The 15,925-nt window shown below is 44.1% G+C and overlaps 1 protein-coding gene across 1 annotated transcript in view; it reads left to right on the top strand.

Moving 5' to 3' along the window:
- Positions 1-15,664, top strand: part of LOC112256884 (leucine-rich repeat transmembrane protein FLRT2) — a 56,511-nt gene extending 40,847 nt beyond the window's left edge. Inside the window, 2 exon segments of the mRNA XM_024430440.2 lie at positions 11,441-13,275; positions 13,278-15,664. Coding sequence (XP_024286208.2) covers positions 12,006-13,275; positions 13,278-14,053 — 2,046 coding nt within the window. The 5' untranslated portion in view covers positions 11,441-12,005 and the 3' untranslated portion in view covers positions 14,054-15,664.
- Positions 15,665-15,925: the final 261 nt, after the last annotated feature.

A 15,925-nucleotide genomic window follows, 5' to 3' on the forward strand; every position in this document is an offset into this window, starting at 1 on the left:
TCCGCGGTGGTAGAGCTGAATTGCCGTACCAGGCTGCGATGCAGCCCGACAGTATGCTCTCGATGGTGCTCCTGTAGAACACTGTGACGGCCCTTGGGGACAGGCCACATTTCTTCAGCATCCTGAGGTTCAAGAATCGCTGTTGTGCTTTCCTCACAACAGTGTTTGTGCTGTTTGACCATTTCAGCACCTCAGAGATGTGTACGCCGAGGAACATGATGAGGATGGGGGCGTGCCCAGCCTGGTTCCTCCGGAAGTCCACAATCAGATCCTTTTTTTCTGACATTAAGGGAGAGATTGTTTACCTGGCACCATGCTGTCAGAGTGGCAACCTCCTCCCTGTGGCCGTCTTGTTGTTGTTGGTGATCAGGCCTACTACTGTCGTGTTGTCAGCAAACTTGATGATGGAGTTGGAACTGTGTGAGGCCACGCAGTCGTGTGTACACTGCATGCACCATTATTAGGCAAATTGTATTCCTCAGGATGAATTTTATTGTTGGACAAACACAATTGTAACAATGTACGCTGAGAGTTGGGAAGCAAGTTCAGGGAGGGAATACATTTAATAAATAAATGAACTTAACAAGAAACACAAACAGCACACCGACATGAAACAGCAACAATGACAACTAGGGAAGAACCCAATGGGAGTGACATATAAAGGGCAGGTAATCAAGGAGGTGATGTAGTCCAGGTGTGTGTCACTATACGTGTAACACTGGTGACAGGTGTGCGCCATAACGAGCAGCCTGGTGACCTAGAGGCCGGAGAGGGAGCACACGTGACAACAATGCTCTCAGTCTATCGAAAATGTTATTTAACCTCAAACCTGTATATTTTACAAAGGAAAGTATAAACCTGCAACGGTAAGTAGGAGCTTTAGGCGAGACGGCCTCCGTCAGGGCCATCTTAGCCACAAGGATAAAAAGTTCAAGACAGAAAATAAAACAGAGAGGAGAGTTGAGAAGAGGGGATAGAGATTTGTAGAGCGGGAGAAAGAGTTGGATTGACAAAGAAAAAGAGAGGGTAGAGGGAGAAGAGGGGATAGAGATTTGTAGAGCGGGAGAAAGAGTTGGATGGACAAAGAAAAAGAGAGGGTAGAGGGAGAAGAGGGGATAGAGATTTGTAGAGCGGGAGAAAGAGTTGGATGGACAAAGAAAAAGAGAGGGTAGAGGGAGAAGAGGGGATAGAGACTTTGTAGAGCGGGAGAAAGAGTTGGATGGACAAAGAAAAAGAGAGGAGTGGGAGAAGAAGGGATCATTTGTAGAGCGGGAGAAAGAGTTGGATGGACAAAGAAAAAGAGAAGCGAGGGAGAAGAAGGGATAGAGATTTGTTGAGCGGGAGAAAGAGTTGGATGGACAAAGAAAAATAGTGGTGAGGGAGAAGTAGTGAGAGAGAGAAAGATAGCGAAAGAGAGCTCCTGTTACCTCATTGACCCTCCCTGTCCTTAGCTCTCCTGTCTGTCAGTGTGTCTGTGGTCTGGCCAGTAACAGGCGTCTCTCTGTTAGAATCCAGTCTGTGTTTTCACAGCTTGACACACATTACCGAACCACATCCATGTGCTGCCATCCAGATCACGTATGTTGTACCCAGGATCTTTTTTTAGCCTCTTAATTTGCCTCAGACTGAGAACTGGCTGATTAAATAAATAAGTTTCTGATTGAACACTGACACCCTTTCTCTCCTACTCCCCGGGTCTGTTTATTGTTTCTCCCTTTGAGGGGTATGATGAGGTGTTATGGCTGTCTAGATGTCTAGATGTCTCTCTCTCCCTGTTTCTCTCTCTCTCTGTGTCTTTCTCGCTCTCTCTTTCTGCGTGTGTGTCTCTCTCTGCCTGTCTCTCTCTCTGTGTGTGTGTGTGTGTGTGTGTGTGTGTGTGTGTGTGTGTGTGTGTGTGTGTGTGTGTGTGTGTGTGTGTGTGTGTGTGTGTGTGTGTGTGTGTGTGTGTGTGTGTGTGCGTGCGTGCATGCGTGCATGCTTTAATAGAAATATGGTAAAACGGAAAAGTACAATGAAGCATTCATAGCTGTGACTCTCATCAGACATAGAGAAGAATGTCATTCATATTGTTCACATCTCACAAAAGTACCCTTGGATAGATGGATCTGATGGTAGCATGAAAACATGAGAAAGTCATAGGAGGCTGCTGAGGGGAGGACGGCTCATAATAATGGACGGAACGGAGTGAATGAAATGGCATCAAACACATTGACACCATTTGTTTCATACTTTTGATACCTGCTCCAGCCACTACCATGAACCCATCCTCCCCAGTTAAGGTACCACCAATATCCTGTGGAGAATGATATGACATATAGCTACATTGGCTTCATTGGATTTCAAGTCAGAATGTAATAAATATCATTTAAGAAGGTAATAACTTTGCCCTTTATAGACATTGAACAAAAATATTTTATGAAGCATCATCCATATTGTTTACTTTTACAGCAGATTAATATATTTTCTGGGCAGATATTTGTGCCCTGATAATCAAATCAAATCAAATCAAATCAAATCAAATCAAATCAAATTTTATTTGTCACATACACATGGTTAGCAGATGTTAATGCGAGTGTAGCGAAATGCTTGTGCTTCTAGTTCCGACAATGCAGTAATAACGAACAAGTAATCTAACTAACAATTCAAAAAAAAACTACTGTCTTATACACAGTGTAAGGGGATAAGGAATATGTACATAAGGATATATGAATGAGTGATGGTACAGAGCAGCATAGGCAAGATACAGTAGATGATATCGAGTACAGTATATACATATGAGATGAGTATGTAAACCAAGTGGCATTGTTAAAGTGGCTAGTGATACATGTGTTACATAAGGATGCAGTCGATGATATAGAGTACAGTATCTACGTATGCATATGAGATGAATAATGTAGGGTAAGTAACATTATATAAGGTAGCATTGTTTAAAGTGGCTAGTGATATATTTACATCATTTCCCATCAATTCCCATTATTAAAGTGGCTGGAGTAGAGTCAGTGTCATTGACAGTGTGTTGGCAGTAGCCACTCAATGTTAGTGGTGGCTGTTTAACAGTCTGATGGCCTTGAGATAGAAGCTGTTTTTCAGTCTCTCGGTCCCAGCTTTGATGCACCTGTACTGACCTCGCCTTCTGGATGACAGCGGGGTGAACAGGCAGTGGCTCGGGTGGTTGATGTTCTTGATGATCTTTATGGCCTTCCTGTAGCATCGGGTGGTGTAGGTGTCCTGGAGGGCAGGTAGTTTGCCCCCGGTGATGCGTTGTGCAGACCTCACTACCCTCTGGAGAGCCTTACGGTTGAGGGCGGTGCAGTTGCCATACCAGGCGGTGATACAGCCCGCCAGGATGCTCTCGATTGTGCATCTGTAGAAGTTTGTGAGTGCTTTTGGTGACAAACCGAATTTCTTCAGCCTCCTGAGGTTGAAGAGGCGCTGCTGCGCCTTCCTCACGATGCTGTCTGTGTGAGTGGACCAATTCAGTTTGTCTGTGATGTGTATGCCGAGGAACTTAAAACTTGCTACCCTCTCCACTACTGTTCCATCGATGTGGATGGGGGTGTTCCCTCTGCTGTTTCCTGAAGTCCACAATCATCTCCTTAGTTTTGTTGACGTTGAGTGTGAGGTTATTTTCCTGACACCACACTCCGAGGGCCCTCACCTCCTCCCTGTAGGCCGTCTCGTCGTTGTTGGTAATCAAGCCTACCACTGTTGTGTCGTCCGCAAACTTGATGATTGAGTTGGAGGCGTGCATGGCCACGCAGTCGTGGGTGAACAGGGAGTACAGGAGAGGGCTCAGAACGCACCCTTGTGGGGCCCCAGTGTTGAGGATCAGCGGGGAGGAGATGTTGTTGCCTACCCTCACCACCTGGGGGCGGCCCGTCAGGAAGTCCAGAACCCAGTTGCACAGGGCGGGGTCGAGACCCAGGGTCTCGAGCTTGATGACGAGCTTGGAGGGTACTATGGTGTTGAATGCCGAGCTGTAGTCGATGAACAGCATTCTCACATAGGTATTCCTCTTGTCCAGATGGATTAGGGCAGTGTGCAGTGTGGTTGAGATTGCATCGTCTGTGGACCTATTTGGTCGGTAAGCAAATTGGAGTGGGTCAAGGGTGTCAGGTAGGGTGGAGGTGATATGGTCCTTGACTAGTCTCTCAAAGCACTTCATGATGACGGATGTGAGTGCTACGGGGCGGTAGTCGTTTAGCTCAGTTACCTTAGCTTTCTTGGGAACAGGAACAATGGTGGCCCTCTTGAAGCATGTGGGAACAGCAGACTGGTATAGGGATTGATTGAATATGTCCGTAAACACACCGGCCAGCTGGTCTGCGCATGCTCTGAGGGCGCGGCTGGGGATGCCGTCTGGGCCTGCAGCCTTGCGAGGGTTAACACGTTTAAATGTCTTACTCACTTCGGCTGCAGTGAAGGAGAGACCGCATGTTTTCGTTGCAGGCCGTGTCAGTGGCACTGTATTGTCCTCAAAGCGGGCAAAAAAGTTATTTAGTCTGCCTGGGAGCAAGACATCCTGGTCCGTGACTGGGCTGGGTTTCTTCCTATAGTCCGTGATTGACTGTAGACCCTGCCACATGCCTCTTGTGTCTGAGCCGTTGAATTGAGATTCTACTTTGTCTCTGTACTGGCGCTTAGCTTGTTTGATAGCCTTGCGGAGGGAATAGCTGCACTGTTTGTATTCAGTCATGTTACCAGACACCTTGCCCTGATTAAAAGCAGTGGTTCGTGCCTTCAGTTTCACACGAATGCTGCCATCAATCCAAGGTTTCTGGTTAGGGAATGTTTTAATCGTTGCTATGGGAATGACATCTTAATCGCACGTTCTAATGAACTCGCACACCGAATCAGCGTATTCGTCAATGTTGTTGTCTGACGCAATACGAAACATCTCCCAGTCCACGTGATGGAAGCAGTCAACTGTACATCTCTATGTACTCGCAGGGTCACAATGATATGTTTTAGAGACTGTTCATGGCACAACACTTCAAGGGGTCAAAGGAAAGGTCTATATCCTTAAACTTGAGTGTGTATAATGTGACTTACCATGACTCCCCCTCTCTGTAAAGAAGTGGTACAATCCTGTACACTACTGCCACCTTCATATAGCCTGTTGAACTTGCACTGAATGTGTGCATATAGTCCACATAAAGTATCCACTAGGTTTAATTTCATGGTTCACGTACAACCTTTGTCCTGCTTAAAAACCTCAAACCCTGTAGTCTCTCAAATCAGAAGTGCAATATTGGTTTAGATGAAACATGCAAAAGTTGTGGCACACTTAACATAACAAAAACATATTCTATAGAAACATTATGCTTCCCTCTTTTGAGCTAGAGAGTGAATAATCCATTTCTGTAAAGTCAGACAGTGCTTTGAATATTGAAGACTGTGCTTAGAGACACTGCATTTGTTGATTTAGCAGCTGACTCCTAAAGCCTTCATTCTGTAGGCTACATAATCTCATAATAACACAGGTTATTCCAACACAACGCAAACAAAATACCATGAGCAATTTATTGTCAGTGAGGGCCTGATATAGCCCATCATCTCATTAATAACAATAACCAACTGGCAGATTTGCATATCGTTTTAATTATGGAAGTGGTCAGAGAGAGAGAGAGCAGATGTGGCATTTGGCAGTTGAATTTAAAGCCATAAGCCCCAGATAATGTCACAATGAGGCAGTGTACACATAATACTAATGATGATATTCAAAGGCTAAAGGCCTGTGTATGTGTGTTTGAGAGAGTTATTCATGAGTGTGTATGTGCGCACACACGCATGTGTGGTGTGTGTGTGTGTGCGTGTGCGTGTGTGTGAATAAGCCAGATATAGTTGTTGTGGTGGGAGGCCAGAGGGAGGTGCTGATTTTGGAAGTGTCCTGCTCATTCGATTGTTCCATGGAGCAGGCTTTTTCTGAAATGCTCCTTAAATACCAGCCCATCAAATCACGCTTGGACAGCCTGGGATACAGATGGAAATTGGTGGCATTGATATTTGTCAGTCTCGGCTACAAACAGTACATAGTATTACGGTACGTGGCCTTCAGATCGCAGGCTTGAAAACAACTGGCTAGGTACTGCTCTGATTCAGCCGTTATGGGCAGCCTAGCTGTGTGGAAGAGAGGGTGCTTTTTGTTTCCTTAAGTGTCCATGCATCAATGACCTTTGAAATGTTTGAATCCTTTATTATGTCATGTGATTTGTGGATGCAAAATGTTAGTATTCAAAATGTGTGTGTGCGTTCCTGTGTGCGTGCGGGTGTGTGTCATCTACATATGACTAATGATCACAAATTGATCCGATTGATCAATCAGTCTGCCTTTTGCATTGGCTATCCATATAGCCCATCCATTAACACGTACTCTACCCCTTTACATGTTGTCATTGTATCTGCATTGATACCAGTAATTAAAAAGCACACGTCAACCATTTCCAGGCAGGGTCATGTGGGGATGTAAATTTGGCTGGCAAAGCAGCATCAAGGTCACAGGCAATAGCAGCTTCATATCTGGTACATTACATGAGTGGACAATTTACTGAAAATGACAATTACAATGCTTTTGAATTAGGATTTGTGTATATTTGCCATTGGAATTGTTGATTGAGTGCTTTATCGACAAATTATACTAACACAGACAATAATATATTATCTGCACTGTGTATTAGGATGTCCACTCTGTTGTTTTTGTGTGGAACTCAGAATGGGCCATGTGGTGCTTCTACATGGGATTCTACTGACCGAGTGTGTGAGCGGGCTGAATCAGTGCTGTGTAATGTACTGTAGGAAAAACTGGATATGAACAAATACTGAGGGAATGTATCCAAATGACTGTTTGAATACTGAGGGAATGTATCCAAATGACTGTTTGAATACTGAGGGAATGTATTCAAATAACTCCTGCCATGGAATTATATGGTCTCCAGTAGTGGGGGGGTGCTGGAGTCCTGAATCAAACTCATCTGACCATTTTGACTTAGCTACCCATTTCAATAAATCATAACAGCATCCGCTCCCATCTGAAACCGTCATAATGAACACGTTTCATCTCAGCGGGAGACTGTCTGCCAACAGTGGTCGGGATATTCTGGTCCTGCTGTAACATTTTGTAATCCTATCCCAGTCCAACTCTTCACAAGAAACTATTAGCCACTTAGAGGTCCTGATTAGAAGGAACCCAAAATAGTCTTTCAAGACTCTTTTATTTCCATCTTGGTAATAGTCTTTTTGAAAAATGAATTGTGTACATTCATTATATGCAGAGCTGTGGTTTATATGTTATAGCCTCATGCAATATAGCCCAATAGCATAGCAACAATGGTTAAATGAGACACGTGTATCTGGTATGCAACTAGCTAATGACAGAGGAGCAATGTTGACTCGTTAATTTGTTTCATAGCCAGGCACTGATGCCTCTTGTGAGGAAGTGATGCCCATACATTCCACCACAAAGCCAGCACCTACAGTTTAACCTACAGAGGAGGACCCTCAGCCAACTGGTTCTGGGGGCTCTGCTCACAAACACAAACAGACCCCACAGAGCCTAGGACAGCAACACAATTAGATCCAATAAAAGTATGAGTAAATGTTTCCTGGCCCTAAACAGAGATGACACACTAGCAGAATACCTGAGCACTGTAACTGACCCAAAATGAAGAAAACCATTGGCTATGTACTGAATCAATGAGCACAGCCTTGCTAATGAGAGAGGTCACCATAGATAGACCTGGCTCTCAAGTGAAGACATGATATGTGCCCACTGTCCACAAAATGAGGTGGAAACAGCTGCACTTCTTAACATCCTGCTTCATTTGTGAATATATTAGAGACAAGAGACAGATATTTCCCACAGATCACACAGACCCACAAAGATTTTAAAAACAAAACAAACATTGATAAAGTCCCATATCTGTTAGGAGAAATACAAACAACATTGTAAATACAACAAATAGTCATCTGTTTCTTTATCTTCCCCCACTAGTGTACTACAAGGACTTGCACATTGCTAAAACACAGAGCTAGATAGCTAAAACACGGTAGATAGCTGATAATATAACACTAGAAATGTTTTTGTCTTCTTGAAACCGCTGTGAGCGCAATGTTGACTGTTGTTTTCTGAACGGTTTTTGTTGATGCTTTTATTTCTTCTCACTTTTGTTTATTGTTTATTTCATTTGCTGTGGCAATTTAAACAGATGCCAATAAAGCTCCTTTGCATTGAATTAGAGAGAGAGAGAGCGAGAGAGAGAGAGAGAGAGAGAGAGAGAGCGAGCAGTGGCAGTGAGGAGAGATCGCTATCAGCTGAATTGATTGCAGTAAACGTCTCCCAAGGGTTTCAAGGGGAAAAGGCAATTCTTGCATTAGCAATAAACTATCCGGTGGTAGTCACTGTGACTGGGAGATCGGACCGCTTTATTGGGAAAAGCGCTCTGCCGCTGCATTCGGGTGTACACGGGGAAGGGGTGGGTGCCAAAAGTCCCCCGTTCTTCGCCTAATGTAATCATTTAATCTTTTGAAGGCAACACGGAACTCGGGGGCGCCTCTGAACCAGCCCAAGAGGCAAAGGACTGCTGCTGGGGCATCGTACTGCGGATAAACTGAATCGTTGCCTGGACCCGGACCCAAGTGGACAGCATGCCCCCCGCAACACCACCCACCTTCGGGGACTCTCGGACAGAGTCACTAGGACTACGGAGTACACCCGTCAAGATGTGGAATCGCAGCGTTGCCTGAAATTGTAAACGCCTGCGCTAGGTGTCATTTACTGGGGGGATCTGACCAGGGATAGTTCACCATGCTCAATGGATATACAGTAAAACGGCTTTCAGCATCTCCGAAAAAGGTGAAGTAAGACACATTACTTTGTTGTTGCCCGTCTTACTGGTAGCCGATAGGCTATCCTACGTTTTATCGCTAACATCTGGACATGCGTTATGAAATACATACTACGCTGTCCACTAGGTATATAATAGCCCTGCGATGGTAAATATACATATATATTTTAAAACTTTAAATAGGCAATATGCAGTTGAAACAATAACAGAGTGGTACCCCGCCACTGATTTGATAAAGAGCTGAGGGATGGATGGGGCTGGACTAATGTCACCACTCTCAAATTACATAGACAGAGCTATGGATGCAAGGACTGACCATCAATGATATAACAATTGTAGTTTCAACTATGTTTTGAGGCTATACATTGTTTGTTTACAATTGCATTGTTTACAAGCAATAGAGTAAAGCAAGCTTGTGTTTTGGGTTTTGGTGTGGTATGACAGTTAAACTAAGGTCATGAGGCATTCATAAGTTCTATTCTTTAAGTATCAATGGGCATCTACCATACATTTTTAAGTCTAAAAATTGATGTAGCAGTCGCAGATTGCTGCTTTAACTAAAATATAATTAATTGGATTTTACGCATATGTTTTACGCACACATATTATGTTTATTTCGAAATGGAAAACAAGCCTACAACACTAACTGCACATTTTCAACAAAATCAATTTATATTTGTTTATTGTATTTGAATAAGACACTGCAAGTGAGCCGTTTCAGACATTAAATATATTGGTACCGCAAGTCTCTCGCTATATTCCCTCTTTTTGCGCAGCGTTTGAAATTCACCTGCGGTCTGTGACAAATTGGTAATGATGAGGAACTTTTACCTACGCTGCTGCTGGCGACTGTAATCAACCTGTAATCAACCTTAAAATGGATGGCTCTGATTGAGACATCGGCCAAGGTTATTACGGACGTTGCCGAGGCTTTACCTGTGATAAATCAATAGGTATCCAGATATAAACTGGTGATCCATGTTTTGCAGTCTACCATTCGTTGCGGGGGAGGCACACCAACTAACCTCCTTGTCAGCCAGGCTTCTGATCCTCCTGCCCTGACAGTGTAAACAGTGGAGAGTTACAATACATAATCAAATAATGTCTTAGCCATTTTGGATGACATTTGAGGAAATGACAGCCAGCCATGTGTAATATCATTACCTGCCCCCTTCATCTCTTAACTACCTTTATAATTAATTAATGTGGTCATATCTGAAGATCAGTCCAAACAGCTTTAAAAATTGATACTGTCTGAAATGGATAGTGGTGATATTGTCAATTATGGGAGGTGGGTTGCAAGTTTATTTGTGAGTGCTTGAATACAAACTGTATTGGCCCACTTTAGTGTATTCTCTTACATCTCTTTGCATAACAAGTTAATTAAAGATGTCAACTCTCCAGGGACGTTGTATGTTTTAAAGCACAATCGTCATTAACTGCATATTTAGGGCATTCAACTTCACTAGAGTATTGTGTCTTGTCTTGTGACCTTGTGCATTCAGCACCTCTTCCTTCAGAGAAGTAGTAGTCCACATCGATCTTAGTTTCCCTCCGAACAGTAGACATTTGTCCAGTTTTATCTCTGTTGACAGCACATGTTCATCATGTCCAGCTTTAGCCTCAGTTGCAAGTTGCTCTTCCCCCTCTAACAAAAACTACTGAATCACAACATTTTTTATTTAAATAGAACTGTTTTCACTGATGTTTCTGTGCCTCTCTCTCTCTCTGTGTAAGGGCTGTGTTATAAAATGTTATTCTTCATGTCATGTGCATCTCCCCCCTCTCTCTCTCTTTCTCATTACCATTGGAGGACTGCTCTGTGCTTCTTGTGAGTGCAGTGGAGCAGAGCTCTGTCCATCACCGCGGCATTTGACAGATTAAACACCTCAATGCCCTCTACAAGTTTGAGTGCACAGAGCCAGTGATCTCTTCAGCATCACTCACTTCACGACTCAGCGCTCATAAGACATTTGCCAGCTTGTCTTTATTCCAGACTCAATTTACTTTATTTATTGATCTATTTATTCATTTATGTATGCATTTGTTTTTCTATGTATTTATTTCTCTCTCTGTGTTGAGTTCATTCAGTATTTCTTGTCAGCTTCAGCACATGCTGAAGTTTAAAAAAAGTACAACCTGCTCATTGATAATGTGCAGCTCCACACGATTATGTTTCCATTGTTGATTTTGATAGGGATTAAACCCACAATGCTTTACTGAAATTTTCATAGACACTTCATTTTTACAACTTTGTAATTATGACTTACAATACTTCTTACATTGTTCATTCTAATGTAATTACACTGTAAGAACACTGTAATGTAAGTGATATCTAATTATTTTTACAACAAGAGCATGGTTCAACATAAACTTTCTTTAAATAATATCCACTGCTGCAGTACATGTCTGGTGAGGAATATGAAATAAGAGTCAAACTCATTACCATGCACCAGTCTGTTCTATCCAATTGACAACTCTTCACTTTGTCTTTGAGTTATTCAAATTAAAGTATTCCTTTATGTTTATATAGAGGAAACACAAGCATTCTAAGAAAGAACAGCCCACTGATTTCTCTATTTGTTTCTTTGAAATAGGCCTCTGGATCCAAATTTCAAGTCCAACGGAGGCTTCATCAGTCTGTGCCCAAACTTGTGTGAAGCAAACGAGAGAAACAGCAAGAGAGAGACTGAAAGAGAGGAAGAGAAGGAGGAGGGAGGGCTCTCCAATGATAACCCTGAGTGTACGTTACACGGCTCTCTGGTAGCCACCATTTTAAATTGGCCCTCACAGTGCTCCGCAGCGGCTGACTGAGAGTGAAAATGTGATGAGCTTTTCTGTCGTCCCCATAGCGAGCGAGCGTGGATGGAGGCCGGCGAAGGAAGCGCATTGCTTAATGAGACCATTGCTCTTGTGTTGGGAGGCTTAGGACAGGCAATTACTGAGGGATTACCACCAGAGGCCTCCTCCAGCAGTGCTGCTGCCGCCGCTCCACCAGTGCTGACTGCTGGGGCAGGGAACTAAGCAGACACAGCTTGTTACAGAACATTTTTTTCCTCTTTGGATTTTTATTGTTTTTGTTCCTTTTTTTGTTGTGGTGGTTGTTGGTTGGAATTTGTCATTTTTCTCACGACAAATCATCTGTATGTCATATTGTTAATAATGGAGCTCCATCAGTCAGGGCGTGTGTGGAATAAGGACTGGGTCTCTTTCCTCAGGCCGTGGATACCCATACTGCTGGGCCTGCACATGCAGTTCTCCCGGGCGTCCGGGTCCAGCTGCCCAGAGGAGTGCCGTTGTGACAGGACCTTTGTTTACTGCAATGAGAGAAGCCTGACCTCGGTGCCTCTAGGGATCGGAGAGGGCTACAAGACCCTCTACCTCCACAACAACCAGATAAACAATGCCGGCTTCCCCTTGGAGTTTCACCACATAGCCTCCGTGGAGAATGTCTATCTCTACGGCAACCAGCTTGACGAGTTCCCCATCAACCTGCCCAAGAATGTTCGGGTGCTGCACCTGCAGGAGAACAATATCCAGACCATTTCCCGGACCGCACTGGCCCAGCTGCTGTGGCTGGAAGAGCTACATCTGGACGATAACTCCATCTCCACGGTTGGGGTGGAAGAAGGGGCGTTCAGAGAGGCAATCAGCCTCAAGATGCTCTTCCTTACAAAGAATCACCTGAGCAGCGTCCCTATTGGTCTACCAGAAGATCTCAAAGAGCTGCGATTGGACGAGAACCGGATCGCGGTTATCGCAGAGGAGGCGTTCAGGAATGTGACGAGGTTAGAACGCCTCCTGCTGGATGGGAACCTGCTGACAGACGAGGGTGTGGCACCTGGAACATTCCAGGACCTGGTAATGCTCCGGGAGCTGTCTCTGGCGCGGAACTCCCTCACCTACCCACCCCCACTGCTCCCGGGGGACGTTCTGGTGAAGCTGAACTTTCAGGATAATCAGATGAATGAGATCCCTGTGACGTCTTTCGAGGGACTGAGAAGGCTAGAGAGACTGGATATTTCCAACAACCAGCTGCAGTCCCTGACACAGGGGGTCTTTGACGGCCTCGTCAGCCTCAGACAGCTCACTGTTCGGAACAACCTTTGGCTGTGTGACTGCAGCATTAACTGGGTCATACTGTGGTTAAAGTCCCTGCCAACCTCCCTCAACGTGCGCGGCTTCATGTGCCAGAAACCTGAGAGGGTCCGTGGCATGGTAATCAGAGAGCTGAACACTGAGCTGATCCAGTGCCCTCACAGCACCACAACTGCCCCTCCGCCCATCAACCTGCCCCCCACCTCACCAGGCCTGACCTCCCGCTCCCCTCCCTCCTTGACAAACTCCCCATCAGATATGCACTCCCTCTCTCCCCCTCCAAGCTCCCCTCCTCACCCACACATCACCCCCCTCTCTTCTCCTCTTCCCCTCCCAGAGACGGGGAACAGAGGACTAACCTGCCACCCCTGGACCCAGAGCGGGAGAACCTGCAAATCAAGTTCACCATACTCAACGGTTCAGCCATCCACGTCAGCTGGGTGGCCTCCTTCCCTGTCACAGCCTACAAGGTCACCTGGGCCAAGATGGGTCCCAGCCTGTCTGGAGACACGGTCCGGGATAGGATGGTGGGAGGGGAGCACCGGGGCATACGGTTGGCCAACCTCGAGCCTAAATCCACCTACCGAATCTGTGTCATCCCCTTAGACGTGTTCAATAACTACCGGCCCAAGGATGATACAGTGTGTTCAGAGGCTGTGACTAAGCCGGTCTCCTATGGTCCAGATAATAATAAAGGTCCGTTGTGGCCGGAGCAGGCCACCCAGCAGGACCCCAGCTCTCCCTTCCTCCTGGCTGGCCTCATTGGAGGCGCTGTGATTGTTGTCCTGGTGCTTCTCCTCAGCATATTCTGCTGGCACATGCACAAGAAGGACCGGTCGTCCTCGACCAATTGGAAATACAACAAGGGCAGGAGAAAAGATGACTATGGAGAGGCAGGAACCAAAAAGGATAACTCTATACTGGAAATGACTGAGACCAGCTTCCAGATAGTGTCCCTGAACAACGAGCAGCTCCTGAAGGGAGACTACCGCATACAGCCCATGTATACCCCTAATGGGGGCATAGGCTTCAGAGACTTCCCTGTGGGGAACAATAGCACAGTATATTGCAAGAACAATGTTCAAGCAGACACAGACTTTTGCCGTGCATGATGGTTTTGCACAACAGAGTGTTATAGAACCCCCTTTGTATTAACACATACACTTAACTACATACAGTACCCTGTACAGTATATATTTCATAGACCCCTGTGTCTACAATGTAATTTATACACCAGCTGGACTATAATGTTGAATTCAGCTACCTTTTATATTCCCTTAGTTAAAATGCTAATTGATTTATAAGTTATTGGTTTCTTGAAGTTGTGTTACTCAGTTCTGTGCAGACAGATTTGTCCAATCAGAGTTCTCTCATCATTTTATATAAAGTTTGGTTCTGATTTGAGCTCCATAACCGCTGGGCCATTTTATATTCAGTTTGGTTCTGATTTGAGCTCCATAACCGCTGGGCCATTTTATATTCAGTTTGGTTCTGATTTGAGCTCCATAACCACTGGGCCATTTTATATTCAGTTTGGTTCTGATTTGAGCTCCATAACCACTGGGCCATTTTGAAATCGTGTGATAGCCAGACAGTGTACTCATTGCTAAAAAATTTGCTAAAACCTAACAAGCACAGTGTCCATAACAGATATGGCTATCCCATGTTTTGGCAATGGGAATTGAAATAATTGGGGGTTATGTAAATTAGACTTGCTGTGTCAACTCAATGTGACAGAGAGAACCAATATAAAACCAGCCATTCAGGAAATTATATTTGGAGAGAAATCTTTTCTCACGGTAAGGATTTGAGAGAGAGAGGATGAGAGGGACAGAGGGAAGGAGGGAGGGAGAGAGAGAGAGAGAGAGAGAGACAGAGAGACAGAGAGCGAGAGAGTGCTTTCAAATGTACCACAAGAGGGCAGAGTTTTTCATTATGGTCAATTAGTCATTACATTCATTTCTTGGACATTGCTTAGTACTGAACAGAGATTCTACCGATGTCGTCCTGCTGCAGTGACTGACATCTCTCTCTTCTTCACATATCACAACAACAACAAAAAACAGAGAGATCTGTTGGTCTAAAAGCTGCATGGACTCCTTGGTTTGGAGTGCTGATCTAGGATCAGTTTAGCATTTTAGATCATATTGAATAAGAATTCAATGGACAGGAGGGACCTGATTCTAGTTCACCTCTCCTACTCTGGAATGCTTTACGAATACAAGCCCTGATCCAAGTATTTCTCTCAATAACAACCCACTCCTATATTATTGGCCACTGGTCACTTACCACAACTTGGATATAGAGTTTATGAAATGGTAGTGGTAATCAAGCTTTGTTGAACCTTTTGATTGTTTCCAAAGCTGTTGAAAGATTTTTTTTTAATGGACTTGACTCATGCACAAGTCATACGTTTCCGTCTTACGCTTTCCTTTAAGTAGAATTACAGCGTAAGGAAACTGTACTGTTTGTTATAGTTGAGAATGAAAGATGGGTGTTAAACACATAGCAGAGTTAACTGGAACAAGCATGTCTGTCCAGAAAGATGGAAAGCAACTATTTCAGTTTTTGTTCAACAAAAAATGATGTTATGGTATTACATTATATGTGCCTTGAAATGATCCGCTCATAATGTAATGTCTTTTGAATCCATGTTTTTGCACAAACGTGTACTGTACTGTATATACATACAATTGACATTGAATTGTTGTTGAAAAAAACTATTTCCTGGTATTTGATGATTTATTTTTGTCGTATTGTTTTTTCTTTTCTTCTTTTACCTCACTTTAAATTCACTTCACATTTGATCTCAGAATGTTCCTGACTTCTAAGATAATAGGAAATCATTTTTTAGAGATTTGATCCATGATGCTACTGTCTTCTCTGGGAGAAATACACAAATTATGTAGAGAAGCTATAATGATGCTTTTGAGTTATTTTCCATCAACATGTCTCTTCAGATCTCACCAATTTGGAACAGACTT

Source organism: Oncorhynchus tshawytscha, linkage group LG08 (genome assembly GCF_018296145.1).
Source record: "Oncorhynchus tshawytscha isolate Ot180627B linkage group LG08, Otsh_v2.0, whole genome shotgun sequence".
Classification (NCBI taxonomy): domain Eukaryota; kingdom Metazoa; phylum Chordata; class Actinopteri; order Salmoniformes; family Salmonidae; genus Oncorhynchus; species Oncorhynchus tshawytscha.